The following is a 19,169-nucleotide window of genomic DNA, read 5'->3' as shown; positions in this document are numbered from 1 at the left end:
GACACTCTAATTGACAAGATTTTTTTCCCTTTCTCTCCCCATCCCTCCTCTTGTTCTTTGTACCTCTATTTATTTATACGTACCTCTGAACCCCCTGCTCCATTCATCTGAAGAAGTGGGTTGTGCCCACAAAAGCTCATGATACCATCTACATTATTTATTAGTCTCTAAGGCGCTACCGGACCATTCGTTGATTTTTTAAGTTTTTTTTCAGTTACAGACTAACATAATGTCATAACCAGGAGAGCTGACTAGCACCTGGGGACTAAGGGGTTAACTAATGTCTTCAGCACCTAAGCAGGTGTCGGGTGGTCAGCCAATAACAATGCAGATAGGAATTTCAAACTGGGAAAAGAGGAGTTTTTATCTTTCCCTCCTTTTTCTGAAAAACAGAGCAGTTTCTTCCAAGACTGTGGGAGATGGGAGGCACTTCTCTCTCCAAAAACGGACTTCCTACAATGTGTAAGTAAGGCAAAGTTAAGATAGTCCGTCAGAATTTTGTTGTTTTCCTGGTTTGGGAATTTGAAACTAATGTCTGAGCTGGTAATTGTGTTTTCTCTTTTGTAACTAAAGTTTTGGCCCAGGAGGTCCCCCTGAGTATCTAGATCAATTGGTGGCCCTGTCCATCTAGCCACTTTCCTATGCTTGCAACTGTATTTTTGTTTTGATAATAAAAGTTTGTTTTCTTTTTTCGAATTAACCGGTACTGGTTGATTTTTGTGTCTTGGAAGGTGTGTCTGTGGGTCCTCTCTGTTTTTCCCAACTCCAAGCAAAACGGAGGTTGGGGTAAGGGGAAAATTTTACCTTAGGGAGGAAATTTCCCAAGTGATTTCTTTCCTGATTTTACGTGGAATTACTTGGGCGGTGGCAACAGATTCCCCAAAATCTGGATATTAAGATTTTTTGGGGGAAGTTTTTGTACCAAAGCCTGTAAAGACAAGGTTTTGGGGTGCTTTTGCAGGCCCCCACTTCTGCATTTGTCAGGTCAGAGTGGGGAACAGCCTTGACATATGGGTACCCCTCTGAGAGTTTTAGACACAGTAAGAGGTATTAGTCAGAAGACTTTTAATTTTTTCCCCTCAGTACTGTATGGATACATCTTACAAAATATCAATTATTAATTATAATACATCTTTGGAGCTGTTTCTAGCCATTTGGATAGCGATTTTCCTGACTATCCATATTTCTGGCAAAGTTCAGCAGAAGTGGTGTGGGACACATGAATATCCGTCTATTGCTCAAACACCCACTCTTCAGATTTGGCATGTGAAAATCATTCCTGCTCCCCACAGTGAGTCAGACTCTCCACAACTAAGATTTGTGGTGCTAATAAAGAACTAACTCTATGTTGTTATTTATTTTACAGTTACTCTCAAAATGTGCCAACTGCTTTCCAAACACAGAGAGCAACACCTAGTGAAAATGTGAGAGACTGATCAATCACAGCTGAAACTAGAACATATTTCTGAACAACAGTTGGAATTTATAAATCCTTTAAACAGAAAGGACTGCACTGATGTCAAGTGAAAAAACCCCCACTACCACACACCACCACCCAAAAAACCAAAACTTCTCCAACAACTGCCATCCAGAGAAAGTATATGGAAACAAAATTGTGCCTGGCTTCTGCCCACACTTGGTATCCATCTAAATCTTTGTTAAAGAAGGTAAATAATGTAATTCTACAGACATGTTTTAAGTGATAATGATTAATTGTATACATATTTACAAACTGTATTGTTTATTTTCCATTATTATTTCATTGTTACATTTTTCATAGTGCTAAAGAGCATAGTATATTTTGTGTTTATATGCAAATCTGTTTTTGTAATCAATAACAATTGATTACATTCATTTTTAGGATAGTTCTGCAAGCAATATCAAATGACTCCTGTTTGTGTGATCAGATTTAAAGTATTCAATGATTCCCCATCCGTAAAATGAGTATAAAGATGCTAACCTGCCCTGTAAGGCAATCTGAGCTGTCCTAATGAAAACCACTATCCAAGAGCTAGGCATTATTATTCATCACATTCCTATTTCACATAACTATTTACAATGTTTTTCAATCTAAACACCCATTCCTAATTCAGGTAAAACTCCCACTGAGGTCAGTATCAGCTTTGCCTGATTGTGGTCTGGCCTTGAAAGGAGCTGAGCACTTAGAACTTCCACTGACTTCAGTGGTCTTCCCATATGGAACTCAGTGCAAGGTAAGGGCCTTAGATATAAGATAGGACATAGGCACTGGCATGATATATAGATATTGCTCGGTATATTGCAAGATCAACTTATGAGTATTACAGGTTGGGCTCAAAGTATTACACGTAATCTGTGTTGTGCATCATAAGCCTGAAAATAACAGCCTTTTTGTCACCCTACTCACAATTTATATAAACACACAAAGAAAAGAAAGGACTGCTCTGTACTGCAAATTGAATAACTTTGGGTTTCATAAACCTATTTCACATTGTTCCCTATAAAAGTTAACATACACAGTAAAAAGTAATAGAAGTGAGAACCATTTCTACATTGTGTTTTTCCATAATGGTTGAAATTTGAATTGCTAATTCACTGCCAGATGTGCAGCTACAGACAACTGTCCTGTTCTTGTGGTATTTAATTATTTGTTATTGTGACATATAGGATATGCTGCAAAATCTGGTAATATGCTCAGAGGTTTTTTTGGGAGGGAGGGAGTGGGTGAGGAGAAGTAAATGAAAAAACTTCACAGATGGAGAAATGTGGATGTACCTAGCATATGTATTAAATAATTTACTGGAAAAAGGGTTCAGAATGAAGTACAAGTAAGCACGAAGGGTGAATTTCTTTAGCCCTCCTGAATGTTAATGAGATTTTTGCTGTTGACTTCAAAGGGGTCAAGATATAACCCTATGCCACCTTTCTATAATCTAGGGGTTTTTTAAGGGGTAAAATTCCACTAAATACTTTTAATAAATGTTCTTTATTTATGAAAGCAAGGCTCAGTCACAAAAGTCAACTATAACTACATAATGCAAAAGCATGGACACAATTTAAGAAGAATTACGGGAGAAATTAATTAGCAAACAATATATTTTGCATGTAATTCATGACAAAAGCTACACTGAATATATTTGCATTAACACAGTATGGACATTTTAAAAAGGTAAATGCAATTTGCCATCTCAGTCCAGAAAATATTACTTTGGGACAAAACCATAGCATATTACCTGAAATATGTGTAATTTGGAAAATAGTTAATATTAATTGTCCACTTAGATGCAAAAAAAGAACAAAACTATTATTTGTGAAAAGAACACAAAAACAAACTGAGAAATATCAACAATCTTCAAAATGTTGAGGTAGCAATACAAAATTAGCAGAGAACTAAATTAACCACTTTATTTCACAACATGTAAAAATAAGTTATTCTCATTTAAAAATTCTTCTTGGCATTCCTTGATCGTGGGCCCTTTTGGAGACAAATCTAGCAATAAATTCTGAAAACAAAGTATTACTAAGAACAATAAGTTATGGTCTTGATTTAGCAATCAAACTATGACAAAGAAACTAATATAAATATTATGTGAGTAAAGTATAGTTTGCCAAAAAAGTTATAATTTACTCAAACTTACCAGAAATAAGAATTTAAAAATAGAAAAGATACTCTAATGCATTTAAATCACCATGCTACATGCCTCCTTTGATGATTACATAGGGGAAGCTTCAGAGACCAGACTACAAATACATGGTATAGCTGGAAGTGTACGGTATCAGAGGTCAGGTCTTTTTTGTGGTAATGGATCCCATTCCACTCACTGGAAATAATCGACAAAAGGGCAACATGGTCCTTGTGAGCATCCAGACCTATGGAAATCCATAGGAGGATGGTTGTCAGGTCCTGGAAGGCCAAATCAAGATACTTGAACAGAATGAGTCACAAAGGTAGTGTCACTCTGCTGCAGAGAACATGCACTTTCTCCTACCTATCAGCAGTGCTGCTCCTTGACTGCACTCTCAGCCTGAGAACCACAGAGTGGGAGGTAGAAATTACAGGGGGGGGGGGGGCGCAAAAGGTGACCCATCCCTCTCCCCCCAGTCAATCCCCCTTGCCCTAAGTTTTGCTGCTATTTTTATTTTTCAGCCCCAGTCAGTTTTTTTTTTTGATCAACAAGTTTTGCTGCTATTGGGCGGTGGGGGTAGGGTATTAGGGTTTCTCAAAAATCTAAAAGGAGGTGTGATGCCCAAAAGTTTGGGAACCACTGGTATAAAGAGATTGTGTCATGGAGCTCACAGCAGCTACATGCTCATGGATAGAGCTTGCAGCTAGAAGGTGCTGGGCAGGCTCTTCACGGACTGATGGAGGTAATGGCAGAGGTGACAGTAAGGCAGTGGGCCCCGGTGTGCCGCTCCCATAAGAGGAGTGAGAAGACATCACACAGCTCACTTCCACTCCTCTCCCTCCAGGCTGGTGCAGGGAGGGGGCAGAGGAGTAAGTGACCCATGCTGTGTGCTTCCCTCTCACTGTCTGACAGTGATAGAAGGGGAAGAGCAAGCAACAGGCAGTGTCAGTAGGGGTGGGGGGAGTTTCAGCCTCTCTGCTCTCCCTAAAGGATGCCCTTGCCCCCCATTTCTGCCTGCATCCCCACTCTGTGCTCTGAGCCCCTAACACTCCCAGCCCAGATTCCTGCACCCCTTCTTATACACCTATCCCTGACTTCTGCACAACCACCAGCCTCCTGCCCTTAGTTCCTCTTCACACCCCAGTCCTACATCCCCAAACACATCTCAAGTCTTTGTCCTGAGTCCCTCCTCATACCCCTCCAGCTCTGACTCCTGTACCCACCATATCATAGAATCATAGAAGACTAGAACTGGAAGGGACCTTCAGAGATCATCAAGTTCAGTCGCCTGCCCTCATGGAGGGACCAAACACCATCTAGATCAGGCATGAACAATAATTTTTGGTGGGGTGGGGAGCACTCCAAGGTTTTGGAGAGTGGTCAAGGGCTGCACTTTTCTGTGGAGAAGATAGAGGGTCTAGGATAGAGATTGGGTACAGAAAGGCACAGGGGGTAAGGAACTAGGGTGCAGGAGATGGGGTGAGGTCTGAGATGGAGTTTGGGCAAAGGAGGAGGTTGTGACCTGGGTCGGGGATTGGGGTGTAGGGTCAAGGAGGAAGTATGGGTGCAGGAGAGGATTCTGGCCTGGGGAGGGGCACTAGAAGGGGGTGCAAAGTCTGGGAGGGAGCTGTGACCTGGGAAAAGGGGGTGTAGACTGCAGAAGGTTTGGGTGGTTACTTGGGGCAGGGGAATGGGGTGCAGAGTATGGGAGGGTCCTTGGGTGCAGGAGAGGATTCTGGCCTGGGGGAGGATCTGGGAGGGCGTTGTGATCTGGGGCAGCGGGGTGCAGAGGGTTTGGATGGTTACTTGGGGGAGAGAGTCAGGGTGCAGGGGTGCCAGAGGCAGAATGGGCTCCCTGCCTGCTGCAGTCCCTCTTGAAACTACAAGCTGCTCACTCCATGTGGCTCTCGGCTCCGGGAGGGGAGATCTGCATTGCTCCCATCCCCTAGCCAATCTTGCAGCACCTACTGGATGGTTGTTCCCAGCCAATAGGAGCTGAGAGATTGGCTGGTGTCAGTTCCTATTGGCTGGTTGTTTCTGGCCAATAGGAGCTAGGATTGGGCTGGGGGCACGGAGATCGCACAAAGCTTCCCCTGCCTGCAGAGCAGAGAATCACATAGACTGCACTGTAAACCACGCAGCTGTATGCCTGAGGGTCCCGGCAGGATGGTCCTTGGGCCAGATCCGGTGGCTTGGCAGACCAGATCTGGCCCCCACGCTATATTTTGCCCAGCCCTGGTCTAGACTGATAGACACATTCCAACCTGCTCTTAAATCTCTCCAGTAATGGAGATCCCACAACGTCCCTAGGCAATTTATTTCAGTGTTTCACCACCCTGACAGTTAGGAAGTTTTTCCTAAGGTCCAACCTAAACCTCCTTTGCTGCAATTTAAGCCCATTGCTTCTTGTCCTATCATTGGAGGCTAAAGAGAACAATTTTTCTCCTTCCTTCTTGTAACACCCTTTTAGGTACTTGAAAACTGCTATTGTGTCCAGCCTCAGTCTTCTCTTTTTTGAACTAAACAAACAATTCTTTTAGTCTTCCCTCATAGGTCATGTTCTCTAGACCTTTAATCATTCTCGTTGCTCTTCTCTGGACCTTCTCCAATTTTTCCAAAACTTTCTTGATATGTGGTGCCCAGAACTGGACACAATACTCCAACTGAGGCTTTATCAGCACAGAGTAGAGCGGAAGAATGACTTCTCATGTCTTGCTCACAACGCTCTTATTTATGCATCCCAGAATCATGTTTGGTTTTTTTTGCAACAGTGTCACACTGTTGACTCATAATTAGCTTGTGGTCCACTATGACTCCTGCATCCCTTTCTGCAGTACTCCTTCCTAGAAGGTCACGCCTCATTTCCAGATAGACTGGGTATCAAGAGATCACATTAAAGGTGTGGAGGTGGAGGGTTGTGGCTGTAATAAAGGACAGCGCTTACCTCAGAAGTAAGAAAGGGAAAATGAGATGAGTTAATGTTGCCTTTGATCTAGGATCCCAAGGGAGAAAACTTATCTTTCAGGTTAACGTCTTTGCTTTTCTGTACATTTTGCTTTGCAGTCTATCTGCAGAATATTAAAACTTTGGGAAGTTTGATCTGTTCAGTGAAACACTGCTCCTCTCCTGATATCTGACCGTGCAAATGTAATTCGGGTGCCTTGTGTGTATGCATTATCTAAATGAAATATAAAGAAGAAGAACTTTTAAGTGAGAGAAGACATGAGTGCAGTTTCTTGAGACATTAATTCCACCAGAGTCCTGTGCCAAGAATATAATCTTGTATTTCGTAATGGAATGAAGGAGGGGGTAAGGAGCACAGCTGTTGCTTTAATTCATTAGTAGAATTACAGCTTGAAAGCAGCATTGCAAAGCTAACCTTAAACAGCCTCCTGGAAAACACAAAAAGGCATACTGAGGTTATATTTCACAGCTACATTAAAAGCACATTACATTACATTTCAAGTATCTTTCTTTCTAGTCCTCTCCTTGGAACCATTGTTAACAAATCTCTCTTACCATCAACCTTGTTATCATTTCATTTTATTTTAAATGTAACCATATTTTATTAGATGTGGAGTCAATCTGCGCTTGATTGTACCTCTAATCTTTCCTAGGCTTGACAAAAAGATTATGCAGTTGACTTGATATAAATTATCTAGTAGGAGAAATGCTCAGATTCCATATTCCTTATCTTTTTTATTTGCCCTCTCCTTGGTTTCCTTTATTTCATTCTATTTCTTTTTGTCTCTCTCACATTTGCCATCTGAACATTTATTTTCTTCCTTTCTCTTGTCACTACGTTCCACTTTACCTTCCCAACTTATCACCTTTTCAGTTCTCCCATCTCTGACTTCACAACAATCTGTCTTCCCTGTCTCTTAATCCCGCCCTCCTTTCCCTCTTTTGTATTCGTGTATGTCTCCACACACATGGGCAGTGGGTATAATAGGCCAGGAAGGCTAAGCCTTCCCTGGCACAGCTGCCCTGTCCCTTCCTGTGCAGTCTCCACCATCTGCTGCTGCTGCTGCCTGTCATGTGGTAAGTCCTCTACTATATCCCCCGCTCCAGACGTCCCTGCTGCTTATTGCATAGATCCTCTTCGGGGGGGTGCAGGGGATGCAAGTGGCCAACCAGAAGTGGGCAGAAGGGTCTGCTGGTGAAGTGAGGCAGCTCTGCCAGGTACTGGAGTCAGCCCAGCACTTGGGGGACTAGTGGCTTGGGGGAACTGTGCTGGCAGTTTAGGAGATTGGGTGCTGGGGCCGGCCCGGTGGCTCGTGGCAGCAGCGTGGTGTAGTTGGGGGAGGCAGACCAGGGCTCCTCCTGTTATCGGGGGGAGGGAGGGGAATATACGGGGCTCCGGTGTGCAGGGGTTAGGGCTTCAGATGAAAGGGGTGGGGCCAGCAGGCTAGCCTCTTGAAAGTAGGATTCACCCGACACTCACCTACCTTTTTTGTCTTTACCTTGGTCTTTCCCTCATCTTTTTCTCATTCCAAAATAAGTCAAGTCTCCACAGCACAGCTTATTTAGCATGCCGTATACTCTATTACATGGTCTAGAAACAAGCCCATGCCAGCTTGTGGCCTTTGCAAGACTCATAACTCATTGTTTCTAATTCCTGCCGCCCTCTAAGAACTGCCTTGCTTCCAAGTTAGGTGACTGGCTGATTCTGTGGCAGATGAAATTTAGTGTTAAAAAATACAAGGTAATACGACACATTGGAATGAACAGTCTGAACTACTCATAAACAATGTGGTTCTAAATCAATTGTAACCACTCAAGAAAGAGACCTAGGTATCTTTGTGTAAAATTATATGGTCTGTGTTATACCTGAGGTCCAACAATCAATCACAATGTTCCCTCTGGCCTTTGCATGTATGGATCTGGACAACTCAGTGATAACCTACCTGCAATGGAGGTCAAAATAGCAAACAATGTATAAAAAAAGGGACAGAAAATAACGCAAAAATTATAATGCCCCTTATATAAATCACATTCTCACTTGGAGTATTTTGTGCAGCTCTGGCCAGCTTATTGCAAAAATATGTAGCAGAAGAGTTCAGATAGATAATGAAAATGATTAGAAGCACTAGAAGATTTTCTTATGAAAAGATTGAAAAGAGATTGATTGTTTACTTTACAGAAGAGATGAAGGAACATGATAAAGTCATAACAGCTATCGTTCCACTGGCTCTCCATTGCGAAAAGGTTATTCCATGCAAAGCAAAAGAGGTGTGGATCTTGCATAAAATGTAATTTAAGAGCGGAAGAATCCCGTGGATGCCTTTTTACATGCAGCAGCCTCCAAAACATTTCAATGAAGCTGGCTGAGTGCCCTCAGTGTTTCATTAAAAGCTACATACTGCTTTGGTGCAGCTTTCTTATGAAGACAAAGTCTTAGGGTACATCTAAACTACATCCCTCTTTCGAAAGAGGGATGTAAATTAGACATATCGAAATTGCAAATGAAGCTGAGATTTGAATTTCCAGTGCTTCATTTGCATAATCACGTCACGGTGTTTTTTCAAAAAATGCTATTTTGAAAGATCCTGTAAACCTCATTTTTGAGTACGTGATTTTTTGAAAAATGCTTTTCTTTTTGAAAGAACCGTGTCTAGACCGTGATTTCACTTTCGAAATAGTGTTTTTCGAAAAAAAACCCGCCGTGATGAGATTATGCAAATGAAGGGTGGGAAATTCAAATCCCAGCTTCATTTGCAATTTCGATATGTCTAATTTACATCCCTCTTTCAAAAGAGGAACTGTGATTTCAGGAACTGTGACACAGGGACCTCCTTGTGTCCCTGTGTTGGTGGGAACATAAGGGTTACAAGAATGTCTTAGGTCTTGACTCTACATATTTGTTCACTCCTGAATGTCATGTAAGGTCTCTGCATAAAACCTATGTCACTCTGGTCATTGTAATTATTGTGAGATGTATGTACAGAAATACGCAAGCAGCTATGTATACTAACCATTATGTTCGGGTAGGTCTGAAAGTTAGGACAGGTCACCAAACAGTGAGCCATATGTTCTGTCAGGCCCTATGCTTATCTCTCTCTGGCTCATTAGGCACAAATTGAGTGCTGTAGGATTCACAGAGGATGCCCATTCACCATGGGTGGCAGGTACTTTAGGTTGGGGTGAGGTTATGCCAGGTATGGCCCTTCCCACACTCCATCCCCAACCCTCCCCTTCCTGCTTCCACTTTGGGGTAACCAGTATCGTAGTCAAGAGAGCATTTTGTTAGTAGGGTTTAAGCCTTGGAATGCATGCTATGATTTTGTTTTATATGTAACCATTCACTTTCATTAATTCCTCTTTGCAATTATCTGGATCTCTAGTTGTTCTTAAATAAACATGTAGATTTGTTTATAGACAAAGCAAGTATAAGTGCTATGTATGAAGCAGAGTTGTGCTCTAAGGTGTGACTACTAAACTGATGTATTGTTCATTTGGGAATAGCAAGCCTAGTAATTCTGTACTGTCCAGTGGATATAGCTGGCACCACAGGACAATACTCAGAGAACCCAGGTAGGGCCATCCTTTGGATTTATGGGATCTCCCACAGCACTATGAAACTGGTGTCATTATGCCCAATGGCAGCCTGGAGTTGGGGGGAAGGGGATGATGCTTTTTTAGAGATGTGATTTTATAATCTTCAGAAACACTAAGGAAATATTTCAAAGCAAATATTAAACTAAGGTCCTGGAGACTAACACAGTAAAGTCAGAAACTGACAGTATATATCTGAGATTAGCAAATGCCTGTTAAATGGTTTCATTGCTACTTACGTGACTTTCAGGTTCAATGTTCCACTAATAGCTCTGGCAGACTCTTTCACTTTTAAGTCAACTAAATCCTCTCTGGGGGAAGCAGAGCCACAGCACAAGGACAGGAAGAGGCGGGTATGTGGCTATTAAGATCCCGTGGAATCCCAAATGTTCTGGTGCCCTATGCACTCTGCGTGTGGGTAAGCCCTGCCCTCAACCCAGGGTGCTTACAGAATCGCAGTCCCTGATGTATCACAAGGCTGCATGAAGGACTGCAGAAACCACAAAGGCTGAAAGGGGAGTGCTTGCCTTGCCCATGGCAGACACACCCTGGCAAGCAGAGAAAAAGTTTTCCCATGCTAAAAGCAGTAGAAGATCATGTTATTACTTCCACAAGACCTAGAGTTAGTCCCCACGGGAAACCCAAATGGAGGGGCGCTACATTTAACTATGCCATCTGTATCTCCTAGACTACAATTTGCTCCTAGAGCCAGAAATAGAAACCAAACATCCTGATACTCAGCATTCCAAGGCTGTCACATAGTATTAGAGTAATCCACTGGCCATGTGTATGATGCATCATCATGCATGAGCAGGTACACACAGAACATAATAGCAAGCTTTCCTTTCTGCAGCCCCACCTTTTAACTATGAATGTGTTAGAATACATTTTTAAATGGTTAACTGATGAGCCTAGGCTCATCGATTAACCTTGACGGTTACACGCAAAGCCCCCCCCCCACTCCTTCTTCTGTATCAGAGCAGCAGCGTGTGGAGGGGGGAGGAGCTGGTGTTCATAGGCAGCTACTTTTTAAGCCAGCTCCCCACCTGTACCAGCTCCTGAAGAGCCATCTTTCTCTCCCTTGCTGCCTCTGTTTGGAGGCAGCAGCACAGGGGTGGGTGGGGAGGCAGGTGGTTCCACGGGAGCTGGTGCTCACAGGTAGCTGGCTTAAAAGCCGGCTCCCTCCTCCCCTGGGCTGCTGCCTCTGATACAGAGGCTGCAGCGGTGAGGGGGATCCTTTGTGTAACTGTGAAAATTAACCAAGGAGCCCAGGCTCAACAATTAACCGTTTAAACGTGTATGCTGACACAACTCTAGTGACCACATCTGCATGCAGTATTCAAGATATGGGCATACCACGCATTTAAATAGAGGCAATACAATATTTTCTGACTTATTATCTATTCCTTTCTTAATAATTCCCAACTTTCCTTAACTTTTTTGACTGTTGCTGCACATTGAGTGTTTTCCAAGATTTAAGCACAATGGCTCCACGATTTCTCTCTTGAATGGTAACAGCTAATTTAGACCCCATCATTTTAGTAATTTATCAACATTAGATTTCATCTGACATTTTGCTGCTGTCACCACATTTTGTGAGAGCTCTTTGTAGCTCTTTGGCAGTCTGCTTTGGAGTTAACTACTTTATGCCATTCTGAATCATCTGCGTATTTGGCACTTCCCTGTTTACTCCTCCCCTTGTGGGGGATACCACTCGTTACCTCTCACCGTTCTGAAAACTGACCATTTATTCCTACCCTTTGTTTCCTATCTTTTAAGTGAAGACCTTCCCTTTTACCCCTTGGCAGCTCACTTTGCTTAAGAGCCTTTGATGAGGGACCTGACCAAAAGGTTTCTGAAAATCGAAGTATACTATATCCACTTGATCACCCTTATCCACATGCTTCTTGGTCCTAAACATTCTAGTAGATTGGTGAGGCATGATTTCTCTTTACATAAACCATATTAACTCTTCCCCAACAAATTGTGTTCATATAGGTCTCCGATAATTCTGTTCTTTACTATAGTTTCAGACTTGCAATAAATATATATATATATAGTATAAATTCAAAGGTATTGCAAGAGATGAGTATGGACACTGATCATAAATTACCTTTACTACTATGTTTTTATTACTGGTGTTTGGTTAATGGGAGCTGTTTCTTAAAGATAAAGTGAGATAGAGTTTGAATGTGTTTGATATGGAGGTTACATCTATACTTATAAACTTAAGTTGACCTAGACTAGATCAACTTACAGCTACAACAAACAATGTGCAGTTCACAGATTAAATAGTCTATGGAGAAATGCCAGAATGCACACTCACCACTAATGTATCTCTTTGTATAAATGTGTAATGTCACAGGCAGTCTCATTTCCAATGCCCCTTACAGGCCATATGCAAGAATTGACTACTCCCAATATCCTTGAGCTGGAGAACATGGTTTCAAGCTTAATGGTAGCACAACCTCACAGAAACATCTACTATTTTTAGCACGAAACTTGGGCTTTGTCTACACTTGCAAGTTTTATTGAGGAAAAGTGCCTTTTGTTGACAAAACTGCATGAGCGTTCACACTGCAACGTGACTTTTTTTGGGAAAAACAATCATTTTAGTCAACAAAATACTTCCAGCTACACAAGGGACTTTTGTCTTTTCCCCTCCCTATGCTGTCAACAAACATGCAGTGTAGACACCTCAAGGTGTTTTGTTACTAATTCTGGCCTCCAGAAAGTAGCCCACAATTCCCAATGAGCTGCTCTGGTCAGCAGTTTGAAGTCTACATAACCAACTCCCTGCCCCGCCTCCTTAGTAGCTGCACGAAATGTAAATCCACTTCATGCTGGCTGGCTTTTCTGTGTGAGTTGACTGGAGAGAATAATGACTGTCAGGTTTCATCCACATAATTGTGGAGGCACTAGATGCAATGGATGAAGTACACCACCTAGGGCTGATCTTACAAACCATGGTGCCATACACAGTCTAAGCACCTGGACCCCCTACAGGTTGGCTTAGCATGCAGTGTTCTCAATGCGTCTTCCCAGGTGTCTAAGCCTGGCCATCACGCCAAACACTATGTCCCTTAGAGCATCACAGAGCTGTTGGATCTGATGAGCATATGGCGGGGGGGGGGGGGGGAGAGAAAGGAAGGGGGACAGGAGTCTGTTCAATCCCAGCTGAGTGACACCTATAGGAACTGGGATACATATGGGCACATTTCTCAAACCTGGTGTAAAAAAGAGCATGAGCAAGATTAAAGAAATCAGACAAGTCTATCATTAGGCCCGTTATGCAAACTGATGCTCTGGTGCTGTTTCTGTTAGGAGTTGGACGCTGCCCTCAACGGTGACCCCAGCTCCACTGCCATAAGCCCTGTGGATACTTCGGAGGGTACAGAGGCAGTACACAGAGGATCATGGAGGATGAAGAGATTGAAGCAAATAAGGACCAGGGGCTCTCCCCAGGGTTGCCAAATGTGTCCAGCAGCCAAGAGCTGTTCTCCACTGCTGACGGACACAGTGAGTCTGAGCAAACACTTTTTGGGGAATCAGGAAGCAGGAGATGAGACGCAGGGTTAAGTGGCTGTGGCTTGTGGAGTGCAGGGCTGAGAGCATGGAGAAGTAGGAGGCTGGCTGCGTCCCTGTGAGTTGCATGTATCCCTGTATATCTAATCCATATGGCCGAGCAGCATTTTGTTGCTCACCATGATCTCAATGGAATCCTGCAGAAAGAGGCTATCAAAACTTTTGGAGGGAATGCCATAGAGAATGGGGAGTTAAATAGCATTTAGTAAGCTAATCAAGTAGTTGATGGATTTTCTGTTGACTACTTGATTAGTCGGTAAGGGGGTTTGCTGCAGCTCTGCCTTTTAAATATAGTAAGAGCTCTTCTTACTTTAAAAGGCTCTTACTACATTTCAGAGGCAGAGCTGTTGTGGTCTGAGAGGGTATGTCTACGTTGCATTCCTCTTCCGAGAGAAGAATGCAAATACGGACACCCAAAATTGCAAATGAAGCGCAAAGTGCCTCTTATAGGAAGGAGTGGTGGTGAGATACAAGACTGTTCCTGGAACATGGAATTCAAGGACATGGGAAGGGAAAAGAAAGAATTAAAGTTATTTGCAGACCTTAACACAGAATTTTCAGACTTTTGTTTCTTGATAAATATGAACTTAATTCAGAATTGCTTTTGTTTTAAGGCAAATATTTTGGAAAGTAGATACATTTATGCTCTCACATGTGTATTTAAAAACTCATCTTTAAAAATGTTGGCCTATCTTTCTTTTATAATACAATATTCCAATAAGGACTTTAATTAAAACAATTGATATGTACCAATATAACTATTTTAATAAGGTTTTGTTTATGATTTTTCTTAATGTATTTAAGGAATATATTTTTAAAAATTAAGAAAATAAAACCACGCTGAAATAGTTATTTTCTAGCCGTGACTTTCATTAGAACTATACCTATAGGGTTAAAAACATGTAGGCTGGTCAATGAAACACAAAGAAGCATGATTCTGGAATCAAAAACTATTCTGGTGAAATTGTGTAGCCTCCTCAAACCTAACTGTCAGATAATGGTGCTTAAACTATGAACACAAGTGGAGTTTATAGACTTGGCCAGAACTTTCATTTTACTGGGGAGTTAAGTTTAAAAACAAGTTTTGTCTGTAGGTAACGTTTATAAATACCACATCAATGGACTGTCTGTATAAGTTCCACAGAAAGGATATTATATACTCTGTAGCAACGTCTCCTGTGCTATGGGCTTCAGAATTCACCTATAGCTTCCCCTTTGCCCGTGAGTCAGACTCTTCCGTTTTCCTGCTGATGCTCAAAACTCTCACTCCACTAAACCTCTTTTCATGTGCAAGAGCCTCTCCCTTCCAAAACAAAGTTCATGGAGTTTACCACACCTGAATCAGAACTCAAACAGTTTATATCTATAGGCTTCCATGGAGAGTGGGGGATGAGTAGAGAGAGCAAGAATACTATGTGACTAAAGACCCATGAATTCCAAAAAGAGTAAAGCTGCATTGGTTTTCAATTGGGATAAGTAAGTAAAAACAATTTTGAAGTCTTGAGGTCAAACAGTGAAAAGCCACTAATTTTATCAGAACATGAACATCAGTTGCCTTATTATACGTCAGCTTTTTTTTCAAAATTATCTTATCTGATCTTCTAAGCATGGACAATTTCAAGCTGAAAAGAATTTAGGGAGATCTTTTTGTGTGCAAAAATGAGGCGGAGAGTGTCAAACTGGGCTTTTAATTGAAACTATCAATCTTAATTCTGGAGTCACTGCTGTGAATCTCTAATATCATTACTCAGTTTCACTGTGCACATATGAGCCTATTCCATATTACCCAGAAAATAACTTACAAGTCCTCCCCTCTGCTTTAGTGAAAGAAATATATCCCACCAATGAATCAAACTGAGTGTCAGACCAATCAAAACTGTTGTGCTGATATTGAAACCAGAATACATATATATGAATATGAAATCAGAAAAAAAACAGTCCTAGATGCTCAGTTTTTCACACAGGAATTCATTAAACCTTGTTTGACATTTCAAAGCTGAGAGACAGAATACTATTTATACTAAAAAATAAGCAATATTGTAATGAGAGAGAGAGAGGAAATTATTAACCTTGATCAATAATAAGAAATGTAAAGTGTGCTAGGAAATGGGTGGGATAGTAGAGCAGCTGGTTTATTTCTGGTAAATAAAATAAAAAGTAATTCCTTCAGGAACTTTGCTTGTATAAGAAAACAACTCAAAACAAAACTGAGAAGTTGAGCTTGGGAAATTTCTCAAAGTTTCATGGCCAATTCATTTGTTTTAGTTAAGAAATGTGACCACTATCCCTTCTCTCTTTTAATTAGAGCCCTATTTATCAAAGGGGGATGTAAAGTTATGCCAGACAGTGAGTGTGTCTATGCTCCCCCCCTTTATTCTTGTGCATAAGGATACTACTGGCTCTATACCCTACGCCATCTAAGAAATTGGGTAAATGCATGCTTTGCCCTAAAACCCTTAAGGCTATGTCTAGACTGCATCCCTGTTGACCGAGGGATGCAAATGAAATACATCAAAATTGCTAATGAAGCCGGGATTTAAATATCCTGTGCTTCATTAGCATAAATATGGTTGCTGCTTTTTTTCGACACGGAGTTTTGTTGACAAAAAACGGCAGTCTAGATGTGGCTCTGTTGCCAATAAACATTTTTTCAACAGATCCTGTATTCCTCAAAAAATGAGGTTTACAGGATCTGTCAAAAAAGGATTTATTGTCGACAGATCCGCGTCTAGACTGCTGATTTTTGTCGACAAAACTCCATGTAAAAAAAAAGCGGTGGCCATGTTTATGCTAATGAAGCACCAGATATTTAAATCCTGGCTTCATTAGCAATTTCGATGTGCTTCATTTGCATCCCTCTGGCGACAGAGGGATGCAGTCTAGACATAGCCTTATAAAGCAAGTGATACCATCATGCCTTCATTTTCTACTTCCAGCATATTCAGATGTATGTTCTCTGACAGCAAGTACAGTATAAGGGTATGGATGTCTGGATGTTCCAGAAGCTGAATAAGTTTCAGAGTTTGAGGACAGAGTATACGGATGTGGGGATAGATATGGGGACTAGGATGTGTGACAGAAGTATGGGAATGAATAGGGAGTCAGAGCATGAATTCAGGTGTGTGAGATATCCAGGTGTGTTTGAATGGTAGAGTTGGCAGTGTGAAAGGCAAAGCATGATTTTAGAGAAGTGGTTCTCAAAAGTGTGGTCCATGGACCATCTTTGCAGGTAGGCTGTGGGGTCAGGGTTTGCCCCCACCATAGCAGGGAGCCTACTCTGACGTTCCAACCCCCCCCCCCCCGCAAGGTTGAAGCATAAGTGCTGGCATCCTGCTGCGGAGAAGTGTGTGGGGAGGGGCAAACCTCACAGGCCAAATCCGGCTTGTGGGGACAGGAGGTGGCTCTATGTGCTGCTGCTTTCCATCCCCAGCTGGGGGAATGGCAGCACAGGAAACTGCTCGCTTGGAGGTTTTCCCTGCTGCTACCATTGGGTGGAATCATGGCCAATGGGAGCAGTGGGGGGCAGCATCTGGGAGCAATGGGAGGCATGGAGCCAGGTAAGCTGCCTTCATGCCCAGACCCTGCACCCTCATCCCCCTCCTATACACGCCCTCTCTCTCAGGCCCCCCACTCCCAACCTATTGCACCCTACCTCCTAGCCAGATCCCTTTCTGCACCAATTTTGTCATCCATAGTTGGCTGGTGGTTTACAGAAAGGTCTCTCTCCATTGAGTGCAGGCCAAAAAAATTGAGAACCATTGCTTTAGGGAGATATGGAAAGAGAGTGGAGCCAAGAATGTGAAGAATACAGAAACTAAAAGCACAAGTATTTGGAAATTGCCGGATGACTGGGGAGTTGTTGGAAAACAGGAGAGAACAGAAGTGGCCAGTTTGATGTGTATCTTTATGAAGCATAATGATGGGAATTTTAGGGATATTGGTTGTACATGTTGTGGTTTGGAGGGCATATTTGAGGAGACGGTCTGGGTGTGGGAGTGTTGTGTTAGTGCTGAGAGAGTGGAGGCCCAAGGGAATTTACAAATTAAGAAAAAGGCAGTATATATTTACACCAGAAAGCCCCTAAATCCTGGAGTCATAATTATGTCATAGTCTCAGCTACTATTGTTTTTTTAAGTAAGTCTCTAACCCTTGTGGATGCAAAGAAAAGCTTGAGAATGGTACAGGAGTGTGACAAATGCAGTGATATCTGCTTGGGTCTGCAGAGAACCTGGGAAAAGAATAGCTCAGATGGTACAGAGATAAGTATGGTATAAAGCTGCATAGGGTCAGTATGCTGGGCAGGAGACTGGAGGACAGCTGAGAAGAAGGTTAGAGAGGGTGTGTATGAGGTGGAAGTGGAGCAGGATGGGGCAGTGGGAATGTGATATATGTTAAAGTGGAGAAATTCTGGTGTGGGTGAGACCTGGCAGGGAAGGGACCTGAATGAATGGACAGTACCCAGGGGCAGGGATGGGGCCAGGCTTGGGCTGTTTGCATAGCTGAAGGCTCTTTGGGGCAGGGAGGTGGAGCATGTGCAGTGGGTGCAGCAGGAAATATGGGCTACAGCCCAGCTGTGATTAGCTCACCCGGTTGTTGCGGTCAGTCTCCTGCACCTCCTCCTCCTCGGGCCCCTGGCGGATCAACGCTCTCAGCACCACGGCGTTGTTGGTGCAGCAGGCTCGGAAGAGGCTCAGGGGCTCAGGGCTGCTGTCCTCTGACTCCCCCAGAGACCAGCTCTCCTCCTCATCCTCCTCGCCACTGGGTGGGTAGAAGGAGTCATCCGAAGCGATGCTGCGGGTGTCGGGCAGCTCAGAGAAATCCTCGTACTCCTCATAGTCTTCTTCTTCCTCTGCTGCCACCATCTGCACCTGCTGCTCCCCCTCCAGGCCCTGTGGCTTCTTCTCCCCCCCTGGATCAGGCTGGACCTTCTGCTGCTCTCCCTTCTGACTTCCCACAGAGCCCTGCGAGTCCCCAGCCCCTGTCCCATCCCCAGACAGCAGCACCATGCTCCCTGCACTGGGGCTTGGGAGAGGCAATGGGGGCAGAAATCACCCTTCCCAAGGGGGCCACGGACACAGCTGCTATTCCTGATCCTCACACAGGGAAGGGGCACCCCAATGTACTGAGCCCCACAAACTCCCACAGTTCCCTCTCCCCCCACCCGTCACACAGAGATCCCCACTGGCCCAGGGAGCCCCCCACAGCTGCCTCTTCCCGCACTCCTCGCCCAGAGACCCCCCCCCCACCTACTGAGAGGTCCCCGCAGATCAACCCCCTCACTCACCGAGACCCCCAGCCTGGTCCACGCCCCGCGCCCGGCAGACACAGCCCGGCCCCCTCGCGCCTGCCGCCCAGCCACGTGCAGGGGCGGGGCGCTGCGAGCTTAAGCCCGCCCGGCAGCGAGCCCGGCGCGCCCGCCTGGGG

The 19,169-nt window shown here is 43.5% G+C and overlaps 1 protein-coding gene across 1 annotated transcript in view; it reads right to left on the bottom strand.

Annotated features, from left to right (window-relative positions):
- Positions 1-18,954, bottom strand: part of ANKRD33B (ankyrin repeat domain 33B) — a 78,749-nt gene extending 59,795 nt beyond the window's left edge. The window contains exon 1 of the mRNA XM_025183120.3: positions 18,332-18,954. Coding sequence (XP_025038905.2) covers positions 18,332-18,751 — 420 coding nt within the window. The 5' untranslated portion in view covers positions 18,752-18,954. The remainder of the gene's footprint in view (positions 1-18,331) is intronic.
- Positions 18,955-19,169: the final 215 nt, after the last annotated feature.

Source organism: Pelodiscus sinensis, chromosome 2, assembly GCF_052426305.1.
Source record: "Pelodiscus sinensis isolate ZL-2025 chromosome 2, ASM5242630v1, whole genome shotgun sequence".
Lineage (NCBI taxonomy): Eukaryota > Metazoa > Chordata > Testudines > Trionychidae > Pelodiscus > Pelodiscus sinensis.
Note: the sequence above shows the minus strand (reverse complement) of the source record. Positions and strands in the feature narration are given on the sequence as shown.